We start from the raw sequence: 21,211 nt of genomic DNA on the forward strand, positions 1-21,211 counted from the left end.
AAGTAACTTGACATATCTCCTATTATTTTGTGAACATATCTTACACTCTTGAGGAAAATTTGTGCCATATGATAATATTGCACTATAGGAAATAAACTTATCGTAACTGATAAAATGCTCTCTGCTCTGAAATATTTGACGATTTATTAAATTTAAAATTATATACTTATATACTGCAGATAAAAATGTAAAGTCACTTATCACTGCTTGGCATATCCCTTAAATGTAAATTGGATCATATATAAAAAAGAGGTTTGCACTAAAACGAAATTGATACTATCTAGCAACTATTCTCTGAAATATTTTGAAACCCAGAAAATAAAACTGAGCTTGCGATTGCATTTTAATAAAAGTAGATTTTTGTTGTTAGTAAATAACGTAAATACATATAGAGCCACTTCCAATTATTCTAACTATACTTCAACAATTTTACAACAAAGAAAAACGCATAAATTTATGTTCACATTTGATGAAAAGTTAGTTCGTTAAATGAGATACAAGATTAAGTTTAGATTTAGTTTGAATTTCGCGCAAAGCTACTCGAGGGCTATCTGCGCTAGCCGTCCCTAATTTTGCAGTGTAAGACTAGAGGGAAGGCAACTAGTCATCACCACCCACCGCCAACTTTTGGGCTACTCTTTTTACCAACGAATAATGGAATTGACTGTCACATTATAACGCACCCACGGCTGAAAGGGCGAGCATGTTTGGGGGAAGGGTGATTCGAACTCGCAACCATCAGATTACGAGTCGAGTGTCTTAACCACCTGAACCGTGAGATACAAGAAGGAACCACAGTTTGACTGTAATAAAGTCACAGTTATTTTCGAAACATGTACATTTTATGTCTGAACTACATCGATTCAGCTTGTCAATAAGAAAAAAATACTTTGCTTTATGCGCACGCGTTGTAACAAGCACAGGTAGGATTTTTGCTGTTGCAAAATCGATTGTGATAACTGGAGTTTTATACAACGGATAAATTAAAATAAGGAAAGACAGGAATGAAATCTGCAACGGTAGGCAATTGATTTTAATACAAAAAGGGTAAAAAGTGGAATACATATAGCTCTAGTGTTTTCTTTTTCATTATGAAACTTGAAAGGTAACTTTCATTTTAAGTTTGTCTTTATTATAATTTATGTTGTTTTTAACTTCAGTTATACAAAATCCGATTTACTACTACTACTAGAATTTAGAAACTCACCTTGTGCTGTGTAGTTTCGAATTTCATTTCCATAATTTCACTGCCAGTAATAACTTTACACAGTGTAATTTGTAAGTAATTATTGTAATTAATAAACTACTGTAAGTACGACTAAGCCTCGTATCAAACGCTTTACGTCTTTAATTTTGAGATGAATTTCAAAGTTTAAGTAAAATTATACTTAAATATCTTTATAGAAATTAGAGGGCTCTTATTTATGCTGTAAACTGTGTAAATAGATGTATGGCAAGTTCAGAAAACTGTTGCAGCTCAAATAGTTTAAAAATAAACAAGGTACACCATAACCGATTTTACTTTCAATTCACTTTCAAGTATAGTGTCTGGAATTTTCGGAGAAGAAAAGAGGAGGTTCTGTTTTTTTAAGGATCGTTACTTGTCAAATTTCCATGTCAAACAGAAATCTTTGTTTCATTTCTGTATCAAAACGATATAGAATTTATTATTTTATATCAGAGAAAATGTGAAAAATTAATCAAGTGTGTTAATCTTATTTATTTTATTCAGAAATCCTTGTAATTGATTTTTATGATCGAAAAGCAATAATTTAAAAAAAAGGAAAATTTCCCAGAAAAAGAAGGAACCTTTTTTTTTATAGGAGTAAAGATGAAGATGGTTGTAACAAAACACAAAACATTGTATGTACAAGTTTTGAACGTTTCAGAATTCATTTATTCCATTCTCAGGAAAATCTGAAAACATGTTACAAAGACGCTGTATTTCTAACCCCTAATTAGTAAATATCTTTGCTATATTATTATGAGAATAACTATATTCCAAAACGTTCAAACCTTTTAAATAAAATGTTTTGTATTGTCAGCTCTTTTCATATTTGTTACTGGACTAAAGTATATCTGAACTTGTAATAATAATTTATATTATTTTAACAAAGTAATACAAAAACAGTAAAGTGTTATCCTAGGATTGCTAGTATTACTCAAGTCACACGTGACAATAGGTTTAATTATCAAAAATAATTAAAAGATGGAATAGTGTTGTTGCTACTGGAACAGGAAGAAAAAGTTAAATAAGTATATATATATATATAATATATATATAGTTGGTTGGTTTGGTCTTTTATGGCACAAAGCAAGTAGGCTATCTGTGGTGCACAATGCTAGATATATATTATACTTTAAGTTAAGATGCATGTTGTCTTCAGTTTTAATGATTAGTACAATCTACATTGAATTTAGAATAACTAGAGGTACAAGTTTTATATTACTACAGTACAATGAGAAAAGTACTGAATGTATGCATACAATATTATTCAGCTGTATATATATATTTTTTTTGCAAATCAAGATAATTTCTAATAATTCTAATTTTATTGAAATCCATATTTTTGTAGGTTGTAGCAAATGTGTAAGACAGTGGATCACAAACTGGGGTCCACAAAAGTTGGCTTTTCACACCTGTAAAATTAATACTCTCTTTGTCTTGAACAAAATGCTTTCATTGGAATTCTTATTTGTTGCCACAAATATAGCATAAAATTTAAGGGCAATAAGAGGCTTGTTTGTTGGTCTATCTAGGCAATGCTATCCATTAACTGTTTTTTAAAAATATTGACAGCCAGCTCTTATTTAAGTAGCTACTAAGTCTGCTCTTAAACTCACTGTCTTCACAATATCTGAAAGTAACCAATTCCAAAGGACAAGCACCCTGTTAGAAAAATAAAACTTTGTTAAAGATGACTTCTACCCTACCAAAATTTATGTTTAAGTCACTTGGTCCTGTCATTCTCATTTTTTAAATGTGAAAAACAAAGAAGAAAAGATACATTGACACTATTAATCAACATATACATAATAAAGTAAGAACATTTTGGTGCCCACTACCCCAACCTCCATGGAGGGAACTCTGTGATGGGATGCACTACAGTGCCAAACATTTCAGAAATACCATGGTCTTGTTATCACTATGCTTAAACACCACCATTTCACATAATGTCTACAATATCCATTTAGAACATCCAATACTGGTACTTGGTTGACCCTAGCCAAAGTGTATCAGCCATTTCACCCCGTAGGAAGGAGGGATGCTCCAAAGCTGTCCATCTACAGGAATTCAAGGCCAAAGTAGTGTGTTAGGGTTGTACCTCTCAACCACCAAGATTCTCTCCTTCCCAGGGTTACCACACACAGCAAACATATGGGTGGATGTTTAGATCCCAGAGGAGGTACACTGAAAGAACAGAACCTTCCCTGGGAGGTTACACCAAGGGGAAGTTCATTTGAAAGGTGGACATTTCTTCATAGGCAAACTGGAAATTTAAAATCACCTAAAACCCTACATGCCCAACTACTGGCAACAGTGTGTTGCTTGGATGGCATAAGAAACTGATCAACACCAAACTATTTTTTGTCATAACACCTTTAAGGTTATTTCTATCTAAGATGTACCTATAACACTATGTAACAAGATTTTTGCTTTTTCTTGTTCCTGGACAGAAAGTGTTATTTCCCAATTGCTTATGTTTAAAGTGAATGGAAAAGACCTATTTTTCTTTTTAAACTTTGCTTTTGTGACCTGGGAGCATATAACAAAAACATGATGGGAGACTATATTTAGGGGCTGATACGTGAAAGTGATTTACATTATAGTTGCAAATCTCGAAAAACTACTCACTTCTAGACGTTTTTGTATGACGTTAGTATAAATGCATGTATACAATCTATTTTATTAGCCTCATATCTTTGAGGATGAGTTTTAATCTCATAAAGTTAGAAAAATTATGTTGTCAGTAGTTTATTTATATGATGCAACAAGTATTGTAGCTACTGGTTAACATTTATTTTATAGTATAAATTACCTTCAAGTGACAAAACCAGTTTAACTTGCAACAGAAATGAGTGTGTTCCAATGAGAACTGTAAACTACATTTAATTGTTGATACAATAATGGCACTTGTAACTATTTCACTTACATATGTTTTTTCACTATGAAATTTTGGCAAGACCATATTTGTAATCCTTATCTTTTGCCAGCTGTTTCTGTGTTACTTGGTTTGTGATATTTCTAAATATACTTATATGAATTCCTTCATATTAAACTTTTTGTGGTAAGTAAAAATATATTAATAATAAAACACCAAAGCTGAACGATGCTTTTCTCACAAAGTTTTAAAGAAGATCGAATATCAGATTTGTGAGTTTGTTATCTTTAGTAAGACGGTGAGCAGCTGCCAAGGAACAGAGAATTGCTAATGTTACTCTAGGACCATTATAGGCCTATCTATCTTACTGGGAAAATTCTAGTCTGAGGAGCTTATTCACCATTATTTCTACCTTCAGATGCAGGCTTCTATTGGTAATTATTACACAATGTGTATTATTAGTTTCTTATCATTTCATATCACACTTATTATAATGCTATCCACACATGAGTTTTGATAACAGCAGGTTATCTTGTATCTCAGGATGGTTAGCATGAGTATTTGTATTTTTAACCAGGTTTCAACCTGTTAACCTGAAGATGACCTAAGAAAGTTGAAATGCTGTTACCTGCTTTATTTTGGTAAAAGTTTTAATACCTGTACCAGCCATCCTGAGGTAAATGTTTACTTCAAGTGGGTTTCTCAACATCATTACTAGGTTTTCTATTTTCAGTTGGTGCAGTCCTCTTACCTAAGCTTATAATATGACTCAATAGTTGCATGTTTTATACAAAGCATTTATGACTGACTGGCTTGTGACATAGTGTTAATTATTGTAAATATGTAACACTAAGAAGGTTATTGTTGATCAATTTGTGACTTAGTGTTACATTAATTATTATTGATCAATTTGTGACTTAGTGTTACATTAATTATTGTAAACATGTAACACTAAGAAGGTACTTAGTGTTACATTAATTATTATAAACGTATGGTACTAAGGTTATTGTTGATCAATTTGTGACTTAGTGTTATATTAATTATTATAAGCATATTGTACTTAGGAGGTCATTGTTGATCAATTTGTGACTTAGTGTTACATTAATTAAACATGTAACACTAAGAAGGTTATTGTTGATCAATACTTAGTACTTAGGAGGTCATTGTTGATCAATTTGTGACTTAGTGTTACATTAATTATTATAAACATATTGTACTTAAGGAGTTCATTGTTGATCAATTTGTGACTTAGTGTTACATTAATTATTATAAACGTATGGTACTAAGGAGGTTATTGTTGATTGATTTGTGACTAAGTGTTATGTTAATTATTGTAAACATTTAGTATAGTTGGAAACCTACTTGACTACCACCTGAATACAAACAAACCTTGGCATAGTGGTGAATAAGTCACTTGAGCCACTGAAGCAGTGCTATGTTGCAAGTGGTAAAACTAGTGAAATTTAAGAGTGTATTTATTGACACACTAATTACAAGTAGAGAGAGGTTCTTTATGCATCACCAAATGGGTCTCACAAGGAAAATACCTTTTCCAGTTGTGGCCTCCTTATCTAAGGAGGGATATTTAAATTTTGGAAATAATTCAAAAGTGGTCTACAGGGATGAATTTAGAAAGGGAAGGAATCTGGAGATAGGTGAGATTTCTTGTCACGAGAAAATAAGAGTAAGAGGTCATCTTACTGGAGTAGAAGGGTAAGAGGTCATCTTACTGGAGTAGAAGGGTAAGAGGTCATCTTACTGGAGTAGAAGGGTAAGAGGTCATCATACTAGAGTAGACAAGGTTATCCAGGGCTCCAATAGGTTGTTGCTTTATTCTGAAGGTAACAGGAAGTTTCAGATTTAAACATGTTAGGCTAGGTTCTAGGGTACTTAGATTATAGAAGGAGTTGCCATCACACTGGTAGAAACCACCACTTTATGGGAGACTAAGAAGGGGTTTTCTGCAAAATAAGGACAGCCTAGATGGTCTGATATTGTGTGTGTTTTACCTGTTCACATTGGACTACTACAATGTTTATAGAGATGCCTCAAGTTTTTATAACTCCAATTTCTTTGTGCTTAATATGAGTTAATTTTCTTACTTTTCATAACAAATACATAAACATAATGTTGTCTCTTTTGATATTCAATGTTAATTTTATTACATATAGTCTTCTGCTGTTTGAAAATCACTGATTTTTCATTAAGGATAGTGGTTTTAGAATACTGGAGAAATGCATCCTATTCATTTAAATGTACTCACCAAGGAAACCAACTTAAAATAGTAAAATTAAAACTGTATCAACTTGTCACAGTGTTTTTAGATCAACTAGTAACTGTTAAACATTTATAGGGGACAGAATATCTTGAAAGTCACAAAAAATATTAAAGTAGATTTCTGTGCAGCACTAATAAATATATAACACTTTGTAACACAATGTTTATTATAACACTGTAACACAATGTTTATTATAACACTGTAACACAATGTTTATTATAACACTTTGTAACACAATGTTTATTATAACACTCTGTAACACAATGTTTATTATAACACTATGTAACACAATGTTTATTATAACACTATGTAACACAATGTTTATTATAACACTCTGTAACACAATATTTATTATAACACTATGTAACAAAATGTTTACTACTTCTTGTTCCTGGACAGAAAGTGTTATTTCCCAATTGTTTATGCCTAAAGTAAATGGAAGAGACTTATTTTTCTCTTCAAACTTTGCTTTTGTGACCTGGGAGCTTATAACAAAAACATGATGGGAGACTATATTTGGGGGCTGATACGTGAAAGTGGTTTACATTACAGTAGCAAATCTCGAAAAACTACTCACTTCTAAACATTTTTGTATAACTTTAGTATAAATACATGTAAGTCTTGATTCATATGTTGTTTTATTCAGACATTATGTAAATGAAAATGTGCAAATTTTCTCATTTTAAAATAGAAAATAGGTTAATTTCTAAATTTCATTATCCAGGTCACAAAAGCAAAGTTTGAAGAGAATAATGACCATTTTCTGTACTTTTACAACACAAGTAACTAAGAAATAACACATACTATCCAGGAATAAAATTTGTGTTACATAGTGTAATAAGTACATTAGATGTAAACTTAATCCTTGTTTGTGCATAGCGTGACAAACCAAAAGCCTGATTATGGCCGACATAGTGGCTATCTGGGATGTTCCCCTGAGTGACAAGAACCACAGAATTGAACTTGAACATGGAACACTCTCTGGAAAAAGAGTTATTAGAGTGGATGGAAAGGTGAGTTCTCTATAACCAGTTGTTAGTTTGTTTTTTCAACTGTCAGTTTTCTTTGTTCACCATGTCATAATTTTGCTTCTTGTTCACACTTTGATTTGTATGTGTTTTTAAGTGTTGGAAATGTAAAGAATCATTGAAAAAAACAAAGACCTTGTGAAAAAAATATTTATGAGTTTAAAGAAAGTTGTATCATTGTTCTAATATTAAGTGATTAAAATTATTCAAATATTTTAATGTTGCACTCTATATTTAATATATTGTACAAACATTATTTTTAGCTGTAGTTTTATGTTTCAATCAACAATTACTGTACTAATAAAAGGGTCAGTTACAAGTTTTTTTTGTTTGCAAAGTGACCTCTAAGTTAAAGGAACAGAAAGCTGACAGGGTTAGGTGACTGTCATGTTTGTAACTTGTTTGTGTAAACTTTTTATAAGTATCCTAACCTGCAGCATTAATTAACCTGAACTGTTGTAGCTGATGTGAATCATTGAAAAATACAAGAAATCGGCTGTGATTCATTTTCTTATGATGGACATATTTGATTCATTGGTGTTCCCACAGGGGGCTCTTAGGCTGTAATTGAGGGTTATCTTTGACATTTGGAGAGAATGCACATTTTTCCTGCACCTTCCTATATTCTGTTGGCTTCTCAGGAGGCCCCTTTGGGATCAGCTGCTTTAGGTCCCTTTTCTTTCAGTGTGTTATGTTTTGGGTCTTTTCCCAGTTGATTTTGAACATAGATGAGAGATCTGGAAACAAATACTTAGTTCTCCTTACATCCACTGATACTGTGATTCATGCAGAGAAGTTTACTACCTACTTATGTGAAGAAACGGTTATGCCTTGTTCACTATTTATGTTGGATTTATGTGATTTAGCCTGTTGCTGCCAGATGGAAGTATGTTCCAACTTTCAAAGAATATAGCTGCTCCTGGAAATTTGGGGCTTTAGAGTGGAGTCTGTAGCTAACCTGAAGAGATCACAACTTTCTATTTGTCTCACCCTATATACAGTGCCAAGTTATTTATTATCCCTCCAAACTTTGTTGGCAGACTTTAAGGATCACAGAGTTCATTTGTGTTAAGTTGAGGTTGTTGTTAGAATGCACATTGGTACGATTGTCCACTTCTAAACTCATCCTTGTTGTTCTGCTTCTATTCAACTGTCCCAACCCCTGACATTAGCCTTTTGGTACAGTGGTATCCAGAATAGATTCTGTCCATATCTAGTGGTTTCACTGCTCGTTCGGAACGCTTGCAGTGATGTTGTTGATTATATGCCTTCAGGGTCTGTGGGGGCTCAGATCTGGGAATACATAAATGTGTGGTAAACCTTAACCATGAATCTGTGGACACTATATGTTCTTGAGTCAGAATTAATCATTCAGTTCACATCTTCACCACCATTATCCACCCAGTGTGTATATTTCTGCAAATTCTTGGATTTTAGAATTTCATTCTATGGTTATCAGAGTTTTGTTGGTCTGGAGACAGGGAGAGAGTCATGCCAGCTCATCCAGCATTTTATTCCCATCTGTTTGTTGAGTCAAAGAAGACAGGAGATTGGCATCCAGTCATCAGTTTTTCTTGTCTATATCATTTTCCAAAATCCTCTAAGGTTCACAAGGGAGTAATTCCTCATTGTGAGGTAGTTTGTTTTGTTTTTTTTTCTAAGATTATAGATGCCCATGTTAGATGTTGCTCACTTCTCTTTGTACATTTCCATAGTGGTAGTTTCCCACCACAATATCTGTTTCATGCACAAGGACCAAGTGATGCATTTCAGGACTCTGACCTCTTGACTAATGTGAACACCATATGGGTTCTGCCAAACCATACAAGTCTTTTCTCTTCATCTCCTTTCCCTAGGTCTGTGCATACACCATTCTATGGATGACTGGCTGCTGCTGAGACCATCTTGTCAGTTGGCAGAATGTCACACCCAGACTCTACTTTCAGACACAACCAAGACATTATCAGTCATCTGTTCTCACAATACATCATCTTTCTAAGTATTTTTCATCATGTATCTCAGTCAAGCTTAGCTGATTCCATCCAACTACAAGCTGTACAAATGGTCAAAATGGTCCTTTCTCTTTGACTATGTCATTCAATTCTCTCATTACTATGGGATAAGGAATCTCTTCAGTGGTCTTTATGTGACCAATGGGTCATGAAGAGTGATTTGCCAGTTTCCATAAATGGTATCATTCTCTTCGATCTCAAGGGGTAGTTAAAGTGGAACAATACTTTGATATGGGTTTCTCTGCTACCACCTTGTCAAGAAAGCTCTCTCTTAACAGGTGCCTCACTTCATGGATGAAATGCATATCTCGGTGATCAAGAGTTCCAGAGTTTATGCGTAGATAATGAAAATTCCCCATATAATAGTTTTAGACATTCTTGCTGTTTAAAAGTTGTCTTAGAGTCTGAGTTAAATAAGAGGAAATTCGTCAGTCTTCATCCTGACAATTCTATGGTGATGTCTTGAATTTCTTATCAAGAGGGCACTTGGTCCAGGGCTCTTTTTTAACCCTGAATCTTCTTTCTTAGGACTGTTCCTGTCATATCACCCTACTAGCTTACCATACTCCACAGGCAGTGACTTTGGTAACAGCTCAATTGTCTTGACTTGATCAGATTCTCCCAATAGAATAGGCAATGCATTGTGAGGTTTTTCTGTTAGATTTGCTCTAACGTTGAGACATAGATGATTGGTAGGTTGGGTGCTCATTGGAACACCCAGCTACTGGTAATTTGGTCTCCAATATCTCACCTTTGGGCTTTGGCAATAGATGCATTTCTTCAGGATGGGATTACAACTGTAGGCCTTCCCACTACTTATATATTACCCAAGGTATTAGCTATGTATTGTTCCAATTCATTGTTTGGTCCAGTTAATAGGGCCTGGTACTATTCAGTTCCAAATAGTAATTGGATCCTGAATAATAATACAGAGTGGAAAATGGAGGGTTTTTTTTCCTCTCTACCTTGAGCCTTGATCTGTCAGACTGTTGGCTATCAAAAGGCAAGGAGGTAAAAAAAAACTTGTACACACTTTTTTAAATTGAATCTTAACTGATGATAAAATAAATATGCTGTGATGTTATTTTTTCAACCATTTAAACAAATTGGCTAGTTTTGGATTGGTCGCTTGCCAGTTTCCCTTACATTCAATGGAAATGCTTCTACTTTAAGTTTAAAATAGGCTAAATTCTATATGCTGCTTTACAGTATGGCTCTTGACAGGTCACAGAGTGTTATAATTAAACAGACTAGCCTGCACTTGCTTGCCCACAATGACTAATGTGAGCTACATTCACTTGCAAATTCACGGGAGATGCAAAGTGGCCAAGATTTCTCTCAAATAAATGATAGCAGCAGATTTCTCTGCCTTGTCGGCTAAAGTTTAATAATTATACGGTCTCAAATAAGTATCACACAAGATGCCTGAAAATAAATAATTGTACATCAGAGCTCTATGGTAGGCAGTTAAACTCTAGTTTGTACTTCTGTGGTACCTTCAGTAGTGTCCAACTCTTTCACTCCCTCTTTGGTCATTTCTATGGAGGCAGTCATGATCTGATATCATAAGCCAGCTATCCAGAAGCTCAAACTTCAGGTATGGAGGTTATGCAGTCCTTCACATAGCATCAGGGTTTAATTTCCATGGTTGCTAAGTATCTGTTTCAAGCTTTGTTTAATCACATGATGGGCATTTATTAATGGAAATGGCACAAATTTTGGCAATGGTGCATGAGAGGAGGTTCAGTCCACTTCAATCAGAAATGCTAACCATAATTTCTTTTTAACCTGGCTCTTTTGCAACAGCTTTGCATCTTCCACAATTGCCCTGCATAAGGCAGCTTTTCAGACTACCTTTTGATACTTGAGACAAGAAATTATTTTGAGTCCCCAATACTCTCCAGCTTCCACATGCCATTATTGGTTCTTCGTCCCAAACGACGATTTTGGCCATCTGAATGGTATGTTAAGGTGGCATTACATGACATTTCTAAACACCTGTTGGAGATCTTAACCTCATGTACTGTGTATCACCTTTCCCTGAAGGTTTATTTTTTTTATTGCTGTTGACCTACAGTCATTGCCATAATTACTTCTTTTAGCCTGTGTACATCACGGGTCAGGTTTGTTTGCTATTTCTTGTGTCCTTCTACCTCTAACTGTCTTTCCTTTATGTGGTTCATTTCTCCTCCCATTGACCTCAGCAGCTCAGGAGGGCTGTTCCTCCTTTTCTTTTCCCAGGATACGTGATACAGGCACTTTATCCCTTGGCAATCATTATTCCTTTATGATTTTACCCTCACCCTTTACCAGTTGGGTCTACCTTTTGGTCAAATGGCCTGTTCTTCCTCCAAGACTTTTTTCAGTCATTCTTTTTCATCTAGCCTCTCACCTTATTGGTTCACTTGTTTCTTGTTTTCATCATCCAGTGTAGGATATTTTGCATTCTGACATGTGGACCAGTTCTTGTACATCATCTTGTGGTTTTCTCCTTGTCTGGATTTCATTTACCACCTGTGGCTGTTCTTCAAACTTTGGTGTGACTTTAACTGGCAAAGTTTATTCATTCTTTTGTTTTTTTTCTTATCCTGCTTTTCTTTGTCTCTGAATCCATACAATAAGCCATATTGACTTGCATGCTCTCATCCAAGGCTCCACACACTCACCTCTGGGAGTTGGTGTTCCACAACATTACTTAATGGTTAATTACTTCACAATATTTGCTTTTGAAAACAGTCTGTTCCGGACAGTACCACCCATGAACTACATGGGTAAAGCAGAAGGATTTGCTGCCCATTCTTGTCATGCCTCAAGCAAATAACTAGGTATGGTCTGCTTTTGAAAACAGGTTTATGTGGTCACCCATTGCACTGTCTCTAGTGATGACATTCCTTAAATAAGTGATGTGGTCACCTTATAACATTTACACAACCACCGTAGATAGATTGGTGATGATCTTTGAGCAATGCCCAGAAATCAGTGCAGATCTTAATCCTCATTTCTTTAGTATGAGGTGAAGAGAGTGGATCCTCATTCTACCCTTGTGTGGATGCTGGTACCTCATGATAAGGTTTGGATGTAATTGACTAACAGAGTGCAGTCTGCTGTACTCTAGCCACGTTACACTTCACAATTTCAGCCTCTGTGTACTACGTACTCTACATACGGGCAAAGAATATACCTCGCTCAGAAGTGGTGTGGTTCCACTCTTCTGACCTTCAGGTCTATTTCTGTCATTGTTAGGGGTATTCTTCAGATGATTTGAGGGTACTTATGTTTTTCCCTGGTCTCTCCTCCTTATCAGTTGAGGATTTTAACTCATTTTCTGAGAGGATGTGAATACCACGTCAGAAGTTATAATTTTCTAATGCTGAAAATATCTTTCCAATAGGTACTTGCTTTCCTCTCTTCTGGTGCTGACATCTGCCAGACTTTGAAGTGATAATTTGGAAATAGAGTGTAGAGGGAGACACTTGCATTGCATGAGAAACTCATGATCTTATTGGTTAAGAGGTGATGCATGATGGTTTACATAAGAGATATGTTGTAATTTTTCAGTTCCAACAGGTGGAAAGCTCAGGATATACATAAAGAAAAAGTTCACATATAGAGGGCACACCGAACAAGAATAGTTAATCTTGTGAGAGGGGGTAATTACCTATTGGAAGTAAATTTTCACTACAGGAAAATTATAACTTTTAAAGTAAATTAGTTTTATGCACAGTTGACTTTTGCAAGAGACTATAAATGATAAAAACAGTAATATTGTTTTATATCATGCATCTGGTACATATTTAAATATAGTACCACCCTTGGTACATGTTTAAATATAGTACCACCCTCAGAAATTTTAGGGCCTGGGACAATCTCTCCTGAGTTATTGGTTTTTACACCTTGGCTTACATCTTTGCAACCATTGATGGGGGGGGGGTCAGTCTGAATGGGCCCCCTACCTTTATTTTTGTGTGGTACTGTTATGTGTGGCAATGATGAATTTCAAGTTGTATGGGCCCAGAGTCTAATAATTTTTGTGGGTCCTGTATCCCATGAAATTTTACGTAGAATAAAATTATCAGTGGTCCATCGTTAAGACCATGGGCTCTGGGGCTAAGCCCCCTATAGCCCCTACCTAAATTTGACACTGATGTGTGACAGAAGTTGTGTTACACTGACTGAACATATTTTAAGTATAATTATGAAACAGCTGTGAGCCTACTCTAACTTTATTTATGTATATTCTTGTAGGAAATTTTAAAAAAAGACTGGATGTTTAAGCTGGTTGGATCTGAAAGTTTTGAAATAGGAAAAGCTAAGTGTGTTATCTCAATCCAAGCTATCGGTGGCTTCACTTATGAATACAGTCTTAGTGTAAATGGAAAACTATTAGAAAAATTCAGGGAAAACCAATCTAAGGTTATGAAAACTTGGTTGGTACAAATTATGGGAGAACCCACCCGTATTGTCCTAGGTAAGTTGAACGAACATCTTAGTTTTTGAGAAACTAATTGAGATTTGTTTGTTTAGGTGAATATACAAAACACCATTGACATTTCAGTTATCAATAATATTTTCCTATTTATTGGAATTTGATGCATTAAAGTGCATTGTAGCAATATTAAAATTCATAGTTTTAATTTGTAATTATGAACTGAAAATGCAGAGTGAAAATTTACTTCATGGAAAGACGTTATCGTACATGTCAAGTGACTTAAGAATATATTATTTAAATTGTTTTCTGTTTCTTATTCTTACAGCACGTAAAAGAAAATGAGTAATATCCTTGTCCTTGCACACACACATGTATGTCTGTCAGTGTGTGTGTGGGTGAGAAATGTTGAAATTCTGTTCTTATCTCATTTGTTTTAAATCATACAACTCGTAACTTTCAAAATTTATGATAAATTAACTTTCCTCATATTTCAAGTTGTGTGTGTTTGGACATGCCTTTGGTTTTGTTAAGAGTAGAATTACAAGTATAAGCCGTATGGTCAGTAAGCTTTCCATAGTAACCACGTTATTGAACTTTTCCCCTGTAGCTAATTGCTGTTGCTTAGCAACTTGTGTATAATGATGTTTACAGAATGTGCCTTTACACGGCTCATAATTAAAAGTAGTTTGTTAATTGGTCTTCTTAATGTTAAACTTCAGGCGAGTCATAAATATGATAGAAACTTGTGTGCTTTAATAAATCAGATCTGAACATTTTGTTTAAATCAACAAATATACTTGTAGTTTTGTACAGCTCTGATGAATATTGTGTGAAACAATGTTGCTTATAACCTTGCAGTTTAATATCTGGACAATGAAAATTCTCCATTTTCGGAGTTTCTTTACAGAGTTTTTATTTTACTATGTGCATTGGAATTCGTTATATTTAAAAAAAAAAAAAAAACAGTCGAGCTATGCAATTCATTACACTATATTTTTACAATTAAAAGGGTTTTTCTGTTTATGGTCATGGCTAATTTAAAGGAAGTTCTCAGACTTTTGAATAACTTGTGCAAAAGTATTAATGTGTGACTGTTTAGGGCACTATAATAGTGCTTGAAATAACTTTTATTAATGTGTGACTGTTTAGGGCACTATAATAGTGCTTGAAATAACTTTTATTAATGTGTGACTGTTTAGGGCACTATAGTGCTTGAAATAACTTTTATTAATGTGTGACTGTTTAGGGCACTATAATAGTTAATAACTTTTATTAATGTGTGACTGTTTAGGGCACTATAATAATGCTTGAAATAACTTTTATTAATGTGTGACTGTTTAGGGCATTATAATAGTGCTTGAAATAACTTTTATTAATGTGTGACTGTTTAGGGCACTATAATAGTGCTTGAAATAACTTTTATTAATGTGTGACTGTTTAGGGCACTATAATAGTGCTTGAAATAACTTTTATTAATGTGTGACTGTTTAGGGCACTAATATAGTGCTTGAAATAACTTTTATAAGTTTACATAAAAACGTTTTTGCTCTTCGTCTATCAATCATACGAACGATTATAATTGATACTCGAAACTGTCAGTGCTTGGTGAAACTCCATGACTACAAAATTTAGTAAGAAACACAAAGATAGTTGTATGTTTTACAAAAACACTGTACCTGGTACTGTCTTTACTGGTAAAACCGTGGTCACAAATAAGTGAAGGTTTTGTGAAATATGCAGTTGTCTTTTATCATCATTATGTTCCTAAGTTATGTGTTACATTTGTATATTTTATAAACTGAACAGGTAAAGAGGGCCTTAACATTATTTTTAATATCACATGATAATTTCACAGAGTTATGATTGGATATCTATATATGTATATGTACATAAAAATATCAAACATGTTTTTATTTGACAAATACTTGTATGCTACTGATTTACTAATAACATTTAAAATGTTCTATATTTATACACAACATGCTAGAAAAGGATACACTTGATGTGTGGATAAATGGACAGAAAGCTGAGACAGCTGTGAGTAGATACTCTTAGAATTTTGTCAGATTTTAGTTGTATAATAAAACCACAAAGCAGTATTTGTCCATCTTCCTGATCCAGGTGATTTTCCTTAAAACGTATTGTTAACTTTAAAATTTGTAGTTGTGGATCTTAAGCGTGGAATGCCAGGATTGTAACAGGATCTGTCTGATGAGTCAGCTTAGCGTTTTGTTTTGTTTTTTACTTATTTATTTATTTCTTGAATGGGATTTGAAATTTGTAGATTTATTCCCCATTTATTTGATTTTTATTTTCCAAACATACAAACTCTTTGCTTTATTACTTCCAGTAACATATTAAGGCTTCTCAAGAAATCTCTTGTCTTTTGTGTGCCTTAGGTTACTTGGTGTAATTGTTTTAATATTTAATGTAATCATGTGCATTATTGGTTACCTAGATCAGGTTTTCAAATTTTATAGGTCAAGTGAAAAGCATCATGTACTTCTGAGCCATGACTTTAGAAAGGTGGCAGTCAGTGCTAGTGACTCATAGTTAGGGATGCTTTAGACAGGTGGCCATTAATATAGCTTTACTCAGGTATTCAGAACAGAACAGGTTTTATAGGTAATTTGAATGTACACTGAAAGTAGAGTGAAAACATGTCAACCAATTTGTTGACAAGAATTGTAAGGGAACTTTGATAGCATATTTGCTTCTTCAGTTCTTCAACATGCATCATTAGCATGTTTATTTCTTTACTTTTATTTTATATGTAATTTATTTATTTATTCACTTCTCTTGTTTCAGTAAAAAATAACAAATGCTTTTGTTTCTGAGAAAGCCAGTTATCAACTGCCTCAGCTGAGAACAGGGTTGAAGGGTTTTAGAAACTTGTACCAATTTAGTAGTAACTTTGAAAGTTTCAGCTTGCTTACTTTACGTTATTATATTATTCATGTGTGTCGATAATTGTAAGTCTAACACAACTGTCTGTGAAATATTTATTGATAAGTGTATGAATGACAACATGTATAGTTATCGTTGATAAGGTAATGATTTTTTCTGATAGATAATTGTTTTATATATATAACTATAAAAACTTGTAATATTAATATATACCCCTTCTTTATAGTGTTATTATTTCAGAACTTTAATATGGCCCCTGTGCATGTCTCTAAAATATCTTAAAAAAGGAATTATTCAAAATATTTTTATCTCCCAGTGTGACTACATTCAAATATTAACTGGGGTAATTTATAGAAATGCATAATTATAATAAATGGATTTGTCACAGTCAAAGAGACGTGTACTTTTACTACAAAATACCAAATGTTTATAAGATTAATTTGGCAAAGAAAAACATTGACAAGTTCTTGAACTTACAGAAATGTATTTCTTCTAGAGTAATAGAATAAAGTTTGTAAACTAACCCTAATTTTGTTTTGTTTGAAGGTTATGATTTCCCTCTGTGTGCTTTAAGAGTCATTAGTAAAAAGATGTTGTTGCTTAGAAGCAATAATAATACATAATAATTGAGATCATTATGTACAGAAAATGTTTTAAAAAATATTTTTTAATGCTGTATATAGTTTTTATACTTTCATAAATCAGTGTTCATTTTCAGGGAGAATTTGTTGAAGATGGGACAGAAACCCACTTTAGTGTGGGAGATTATCAGGCCTACATCAAAGCCGTAAGCACTGGAAACAAACGCAAAGGGATAGTTCATAACTTGTTTGTCAATGATGTAGAAATTCCGGAGAGTGTTGAATGAAGGAAACATAGTTCTAGATCTGAAAATGTTTATACTGTGGCATAATTTTGTTGTGGCTCGAGTCAGTTAACATGTATTCTCCATGGTAAAACTATGATGCTATTTCAGATATCTGAGTATTAACAAGACATATTAATCACAACAAACTGAGAAGTCATTGGAAAAGTAGGGTGTAATTTTTTTTTGCTTTCTGCACTTTATTTCAAGAGGTAAAAAAATTATTTTCATCCAATTAAACAGTCTGAATAAGCAGTTGATTGAGAGACTAGTAAGCAAACCAGTACGACATGAGAATCACTTATATCTATGTGTATAAATAAACGTTAATCTTGTATGTGTATTTAAATTTTAAAAATATGTATATACATTGCACTAATATTTCATCTCTGATTCCTGAAGAAAAGTTGTAATAACTTATAACAATGTCGGCTTTAGGAGGGAAAACCTAAATGATATTAAGTTAGTCAAATATTTCACAGCATTTTATATAACAAAACTAAAACCTTTCACAAATCTTTATTTAAGGTACTTGAATAGTAGTAGTAAATCATTAATAATAGAAAACAGTTAGTTTTAAATATTGTTAAACTGTGAAGATATAGTTCTGTATTCTTTGTTTTCAATTAAAAACAAACTGTAGTACATAAGAAATAAGTGTAGTTGTAAACATTATTAAACTGGAAAGATGTGGTTTTGTACATTTGGTTTATAATAAAATCTGCAGAAAATACCGAGCTATATATTTACTGCTTTATATTATTCATTACATTATTAAGGATGCCACCAATCTGTTATACATCATGTAAAACTAATGTTTAGTAATTTCTTAATGCAAGTTTTTCTGTTAGGCTGTTCATTGGTGGGCTCAAGTGGTAATGGCTTTTGTGTGTTTGTTTTATTTGGAGAAGAGTATGCCATAAACAAGGTTAACAGCAGAACACTACAGTTTGCAAGTATACGTAACTAAATCACGGGCTTTTGTGTGCAGACAGCACTGTAACATAACATAATAACTATCATTCTTTTGTTCTTAGATTAGGTTAAGAAATACAAGATGCACTGAAACAAAGATTTAATTTGTTGATATTGTCTTGTTTAACTTAAAACATTTATTCTGTAAGTCTTATGAAGTTCACAGATGTCAATTTGCAAAGCAATGTGTTTCTTTGAATGAATAATATTTATATGACATAATTTTTTTTTCTATGTTCTCAGTTTAGTAACAACCTGGAAAAGGAAATAAAATAATATTCTGCAATTCTAAAACGTTTTGGATGAATAAAAACAGGATTGGTACATTTCTCTGAATTAGTATTTTCAAACATGTGCAGTGATTAATCAGTTAATGGGAATAGGACCTTAATCTTTGAAAACTAAGACATTTGAGAGGGCATTACAGTTTTATGTTTTATTAGGAAGTTTAATGGCAAGTCTTTGATGAAGTCATGAAAAAGTTGTGTGAGATTTTAAGTTGTTTTTTGTAAGCCTTAAAATATATCTGTACAATATATTTATCTCTTTGGTTTACTTTTCCACTTAAGAGTTATCCCACATTATTCACATTTTTTATAATAGTGTGAATTGGTGGTTTGCTTGTCTGTGTGAGTGTACTAAAGCCCATAAATAAAAATTCTTTTTTTTCTCTCTCTTTTATTTACACTGTTATAAAAATATAATTTCTAAGTGATTTTGTTAAATCTTTATGCTAGCAGAACTACAAAGGTTGGAAAATATTTAAGTTCAGTGAGAATGAATTATATGATATTTGTACAAAGTGACAGGTATAAAAATATACCTCGTGCAATAAATTGCAGTAATATATCTTTAACCCTTTGGATGTTATGATCGGATTTATGATTGATCCAACTTGATGTTTGTAGCCTTTCACTGCAATACATGTATTTACCTCACGATGTCACATTCTTTAAATTTTATTAGTGAGTGGATAACTGAATTTTTGAGAACATCACAGTTTAATTATGCACTCAAAGGGTTAATGCATTTTAAGTTATAATCTTCAATAGTATGTAATTATACCATGATCTTCGTCTTGAAAACATTTAAAACATCAACTGTCTTAACTTGTTGTGAATGTAATAGGAAGTTCTTATTTGAGGCTCATGTTATAAGCTTCATATGGCAGTTTGGAGTCTTAACCCTAATTTCACCTATCCAAATCTACCTAAATGTATGTGTTATTGAAGTTTTAATTACTGGGACAGGTTAACAAACCAACATTGCAAGAACATTAACATGCTGTAACAATGTTCAGTATAGAACAAACTCAATACTTTCAGTAGTATTTATGACTTAAAGTAGTAGATATTTCTTAGTTGTTCAAAACCAAAAAACATATCATTAAAAGTAATAGAATATATGTGAAAAGTGATACATAAAATTTATTGGTTGTTTTTAAAAAAAATGTAATATCTATTACAACTAGATAAAAGTGACACTAAATTCTAATGTATTTTTTCTTTGCAATGAAAATTAGGTAAATCAGAAGGTTACTATACTGCATAAATTTCTCCATATACGTTGACTAAAAAAGAAAAGTACTTTCTAAGAGAATATATAAAATAAGTTATTTTTCTCATTTCTTTCTCAGATTTAATATTTCTGGTCAGTTAAGACAATATTTGTTTTGTTTTTTAATACCTTTGTTGTTGACTTGTATAAGATTAATCAGTAGTGTTGTCAGTTTTGTATTTATGGTGCATTTGTTTTTATTTCTTACAGAGGTTCTGCTTTTGAGGACAAGTAAACTGATGAACAGTATTAGCTTTTATCTTATAATCTAATCCTTAATATTATAAACATTTTTCAGGTTTGATGCGAACACAGAGATGTGTGTTGGCTGAATATAAAAAAGATAATTGGATGTGCTAGTTTAAGCTTGATTTCTAGCAGCTCACAGCCGTGCCATTGTGACAATTTTTTGTTGTTGTAGTTTTATCATGGTGGAAATGGAGGTTATATTTTTAAAGAGTGTATGTATTATTATTACACGTATGTAGAAAAGGTTCGTGTTGAATTATATATACATATATGCATATGTAAGACCCTGAATAAAATGTTTACACTGCACTAGAGTGGAGTTTTTATGATAAGGTATCTGTTGCAGAAAATCTTGAAGGTTTTACCTGAATAATCTTCCGTTAAAGAAGCATGTCCAAATGTTTCGGAAAAGAAACTTTAGATTCATGCAAGTAATTATCATGTCATTGAAAAACCTGTGAACGTTAATTTTGTTTTCTGCTTTTATTGGTCATTTTTTTCAAACTATTAAAACTAAAATTTTTATTTTTATGGGTTAGGTGATGTTTTATCATATTATTTTTATGTACTATTTTATTTCTTATTTCTGGTTAAAAAATTTTAAATTTAAATTTTGTTTTGAGTTCATATTTATTTATTTGTTTATTATAGCATCGTAAGGTATTTTTTTGAATTTTTTCTTTTTATTAAGCAGCCGTAATCTACTAATTTTGGGCGAATGTGAAGTTGAAACTTTATCTCTAAATCTCTGAAATTAAAGAAAGAATTAACATTGCTAGAAAAATTAATAACTCCAGATACAATAATT

General features: G+C 32.7%; 1 protein-coding gene across 6 annotated transcripts; it reads left to right on the forward strand.

The window, feature by feature from the left end:
• The first annotated feature begins 896 nt into the window (after positions 1 to 896).
• LOC143222356 (fas apoptotic inhibitory molecule 1) lies at positions 897 to 20,712 on the forward strand. Of its 6 annotated transcripts, none has more exons than XM_076448791.1 (6): positions 897 to 1,019; positions 4,395 to 4,537; positions 7,261 to 7,394; positions 13,667 to 13,889; positions 15,838 to 15,887; positions 17,476 to 20,712. In XM_076448791.1, exons 3-6 carry the CDS (start codon positions 7,284 to 7,286, stop codon positions 17,623 to 17,625), a joined length of 534 nt encoding a protein of 177 aa, XP_076304906.1. In that variant the 5' UTR covers positions 897 to 1,019; positions 4,395 to 4,537; positions 7,261 to 7,283; the 3' UTR covers positions 17,626 to 20,712. The 6 variants fall into 6 exon arrangements, with proteins under 6 accessions (XP_076304906.1, XP_076304910.1, XP_076304908.1 ...); XM_076448793.1 differs by having other exon boundaries at positions 905 to 923; XM_076448794.1 differs by lacking the exon at positions 897 to 1,019 and adding an exon at positions 1,164 to 1,278.
• Positions 20,713 to 21,211: the final 499 nt, after the last annotated feature.

This window comes from Tachypleus tridentatus, chromosome 8, assembly GCF_004210375.1.
Source record: "Tachypleus tridentatus isolate NWPU-2018 chromosome 8, ASM421037v1, whole genome shotgun sequence".
In the NCBI taxonomy this organism is placed as follows: Eukaryota; Metazoa; Arthropoda; class Merostomata; order Xiphosura; family Limulidae; genus Tachypleus; species Tachypleus tridentatus.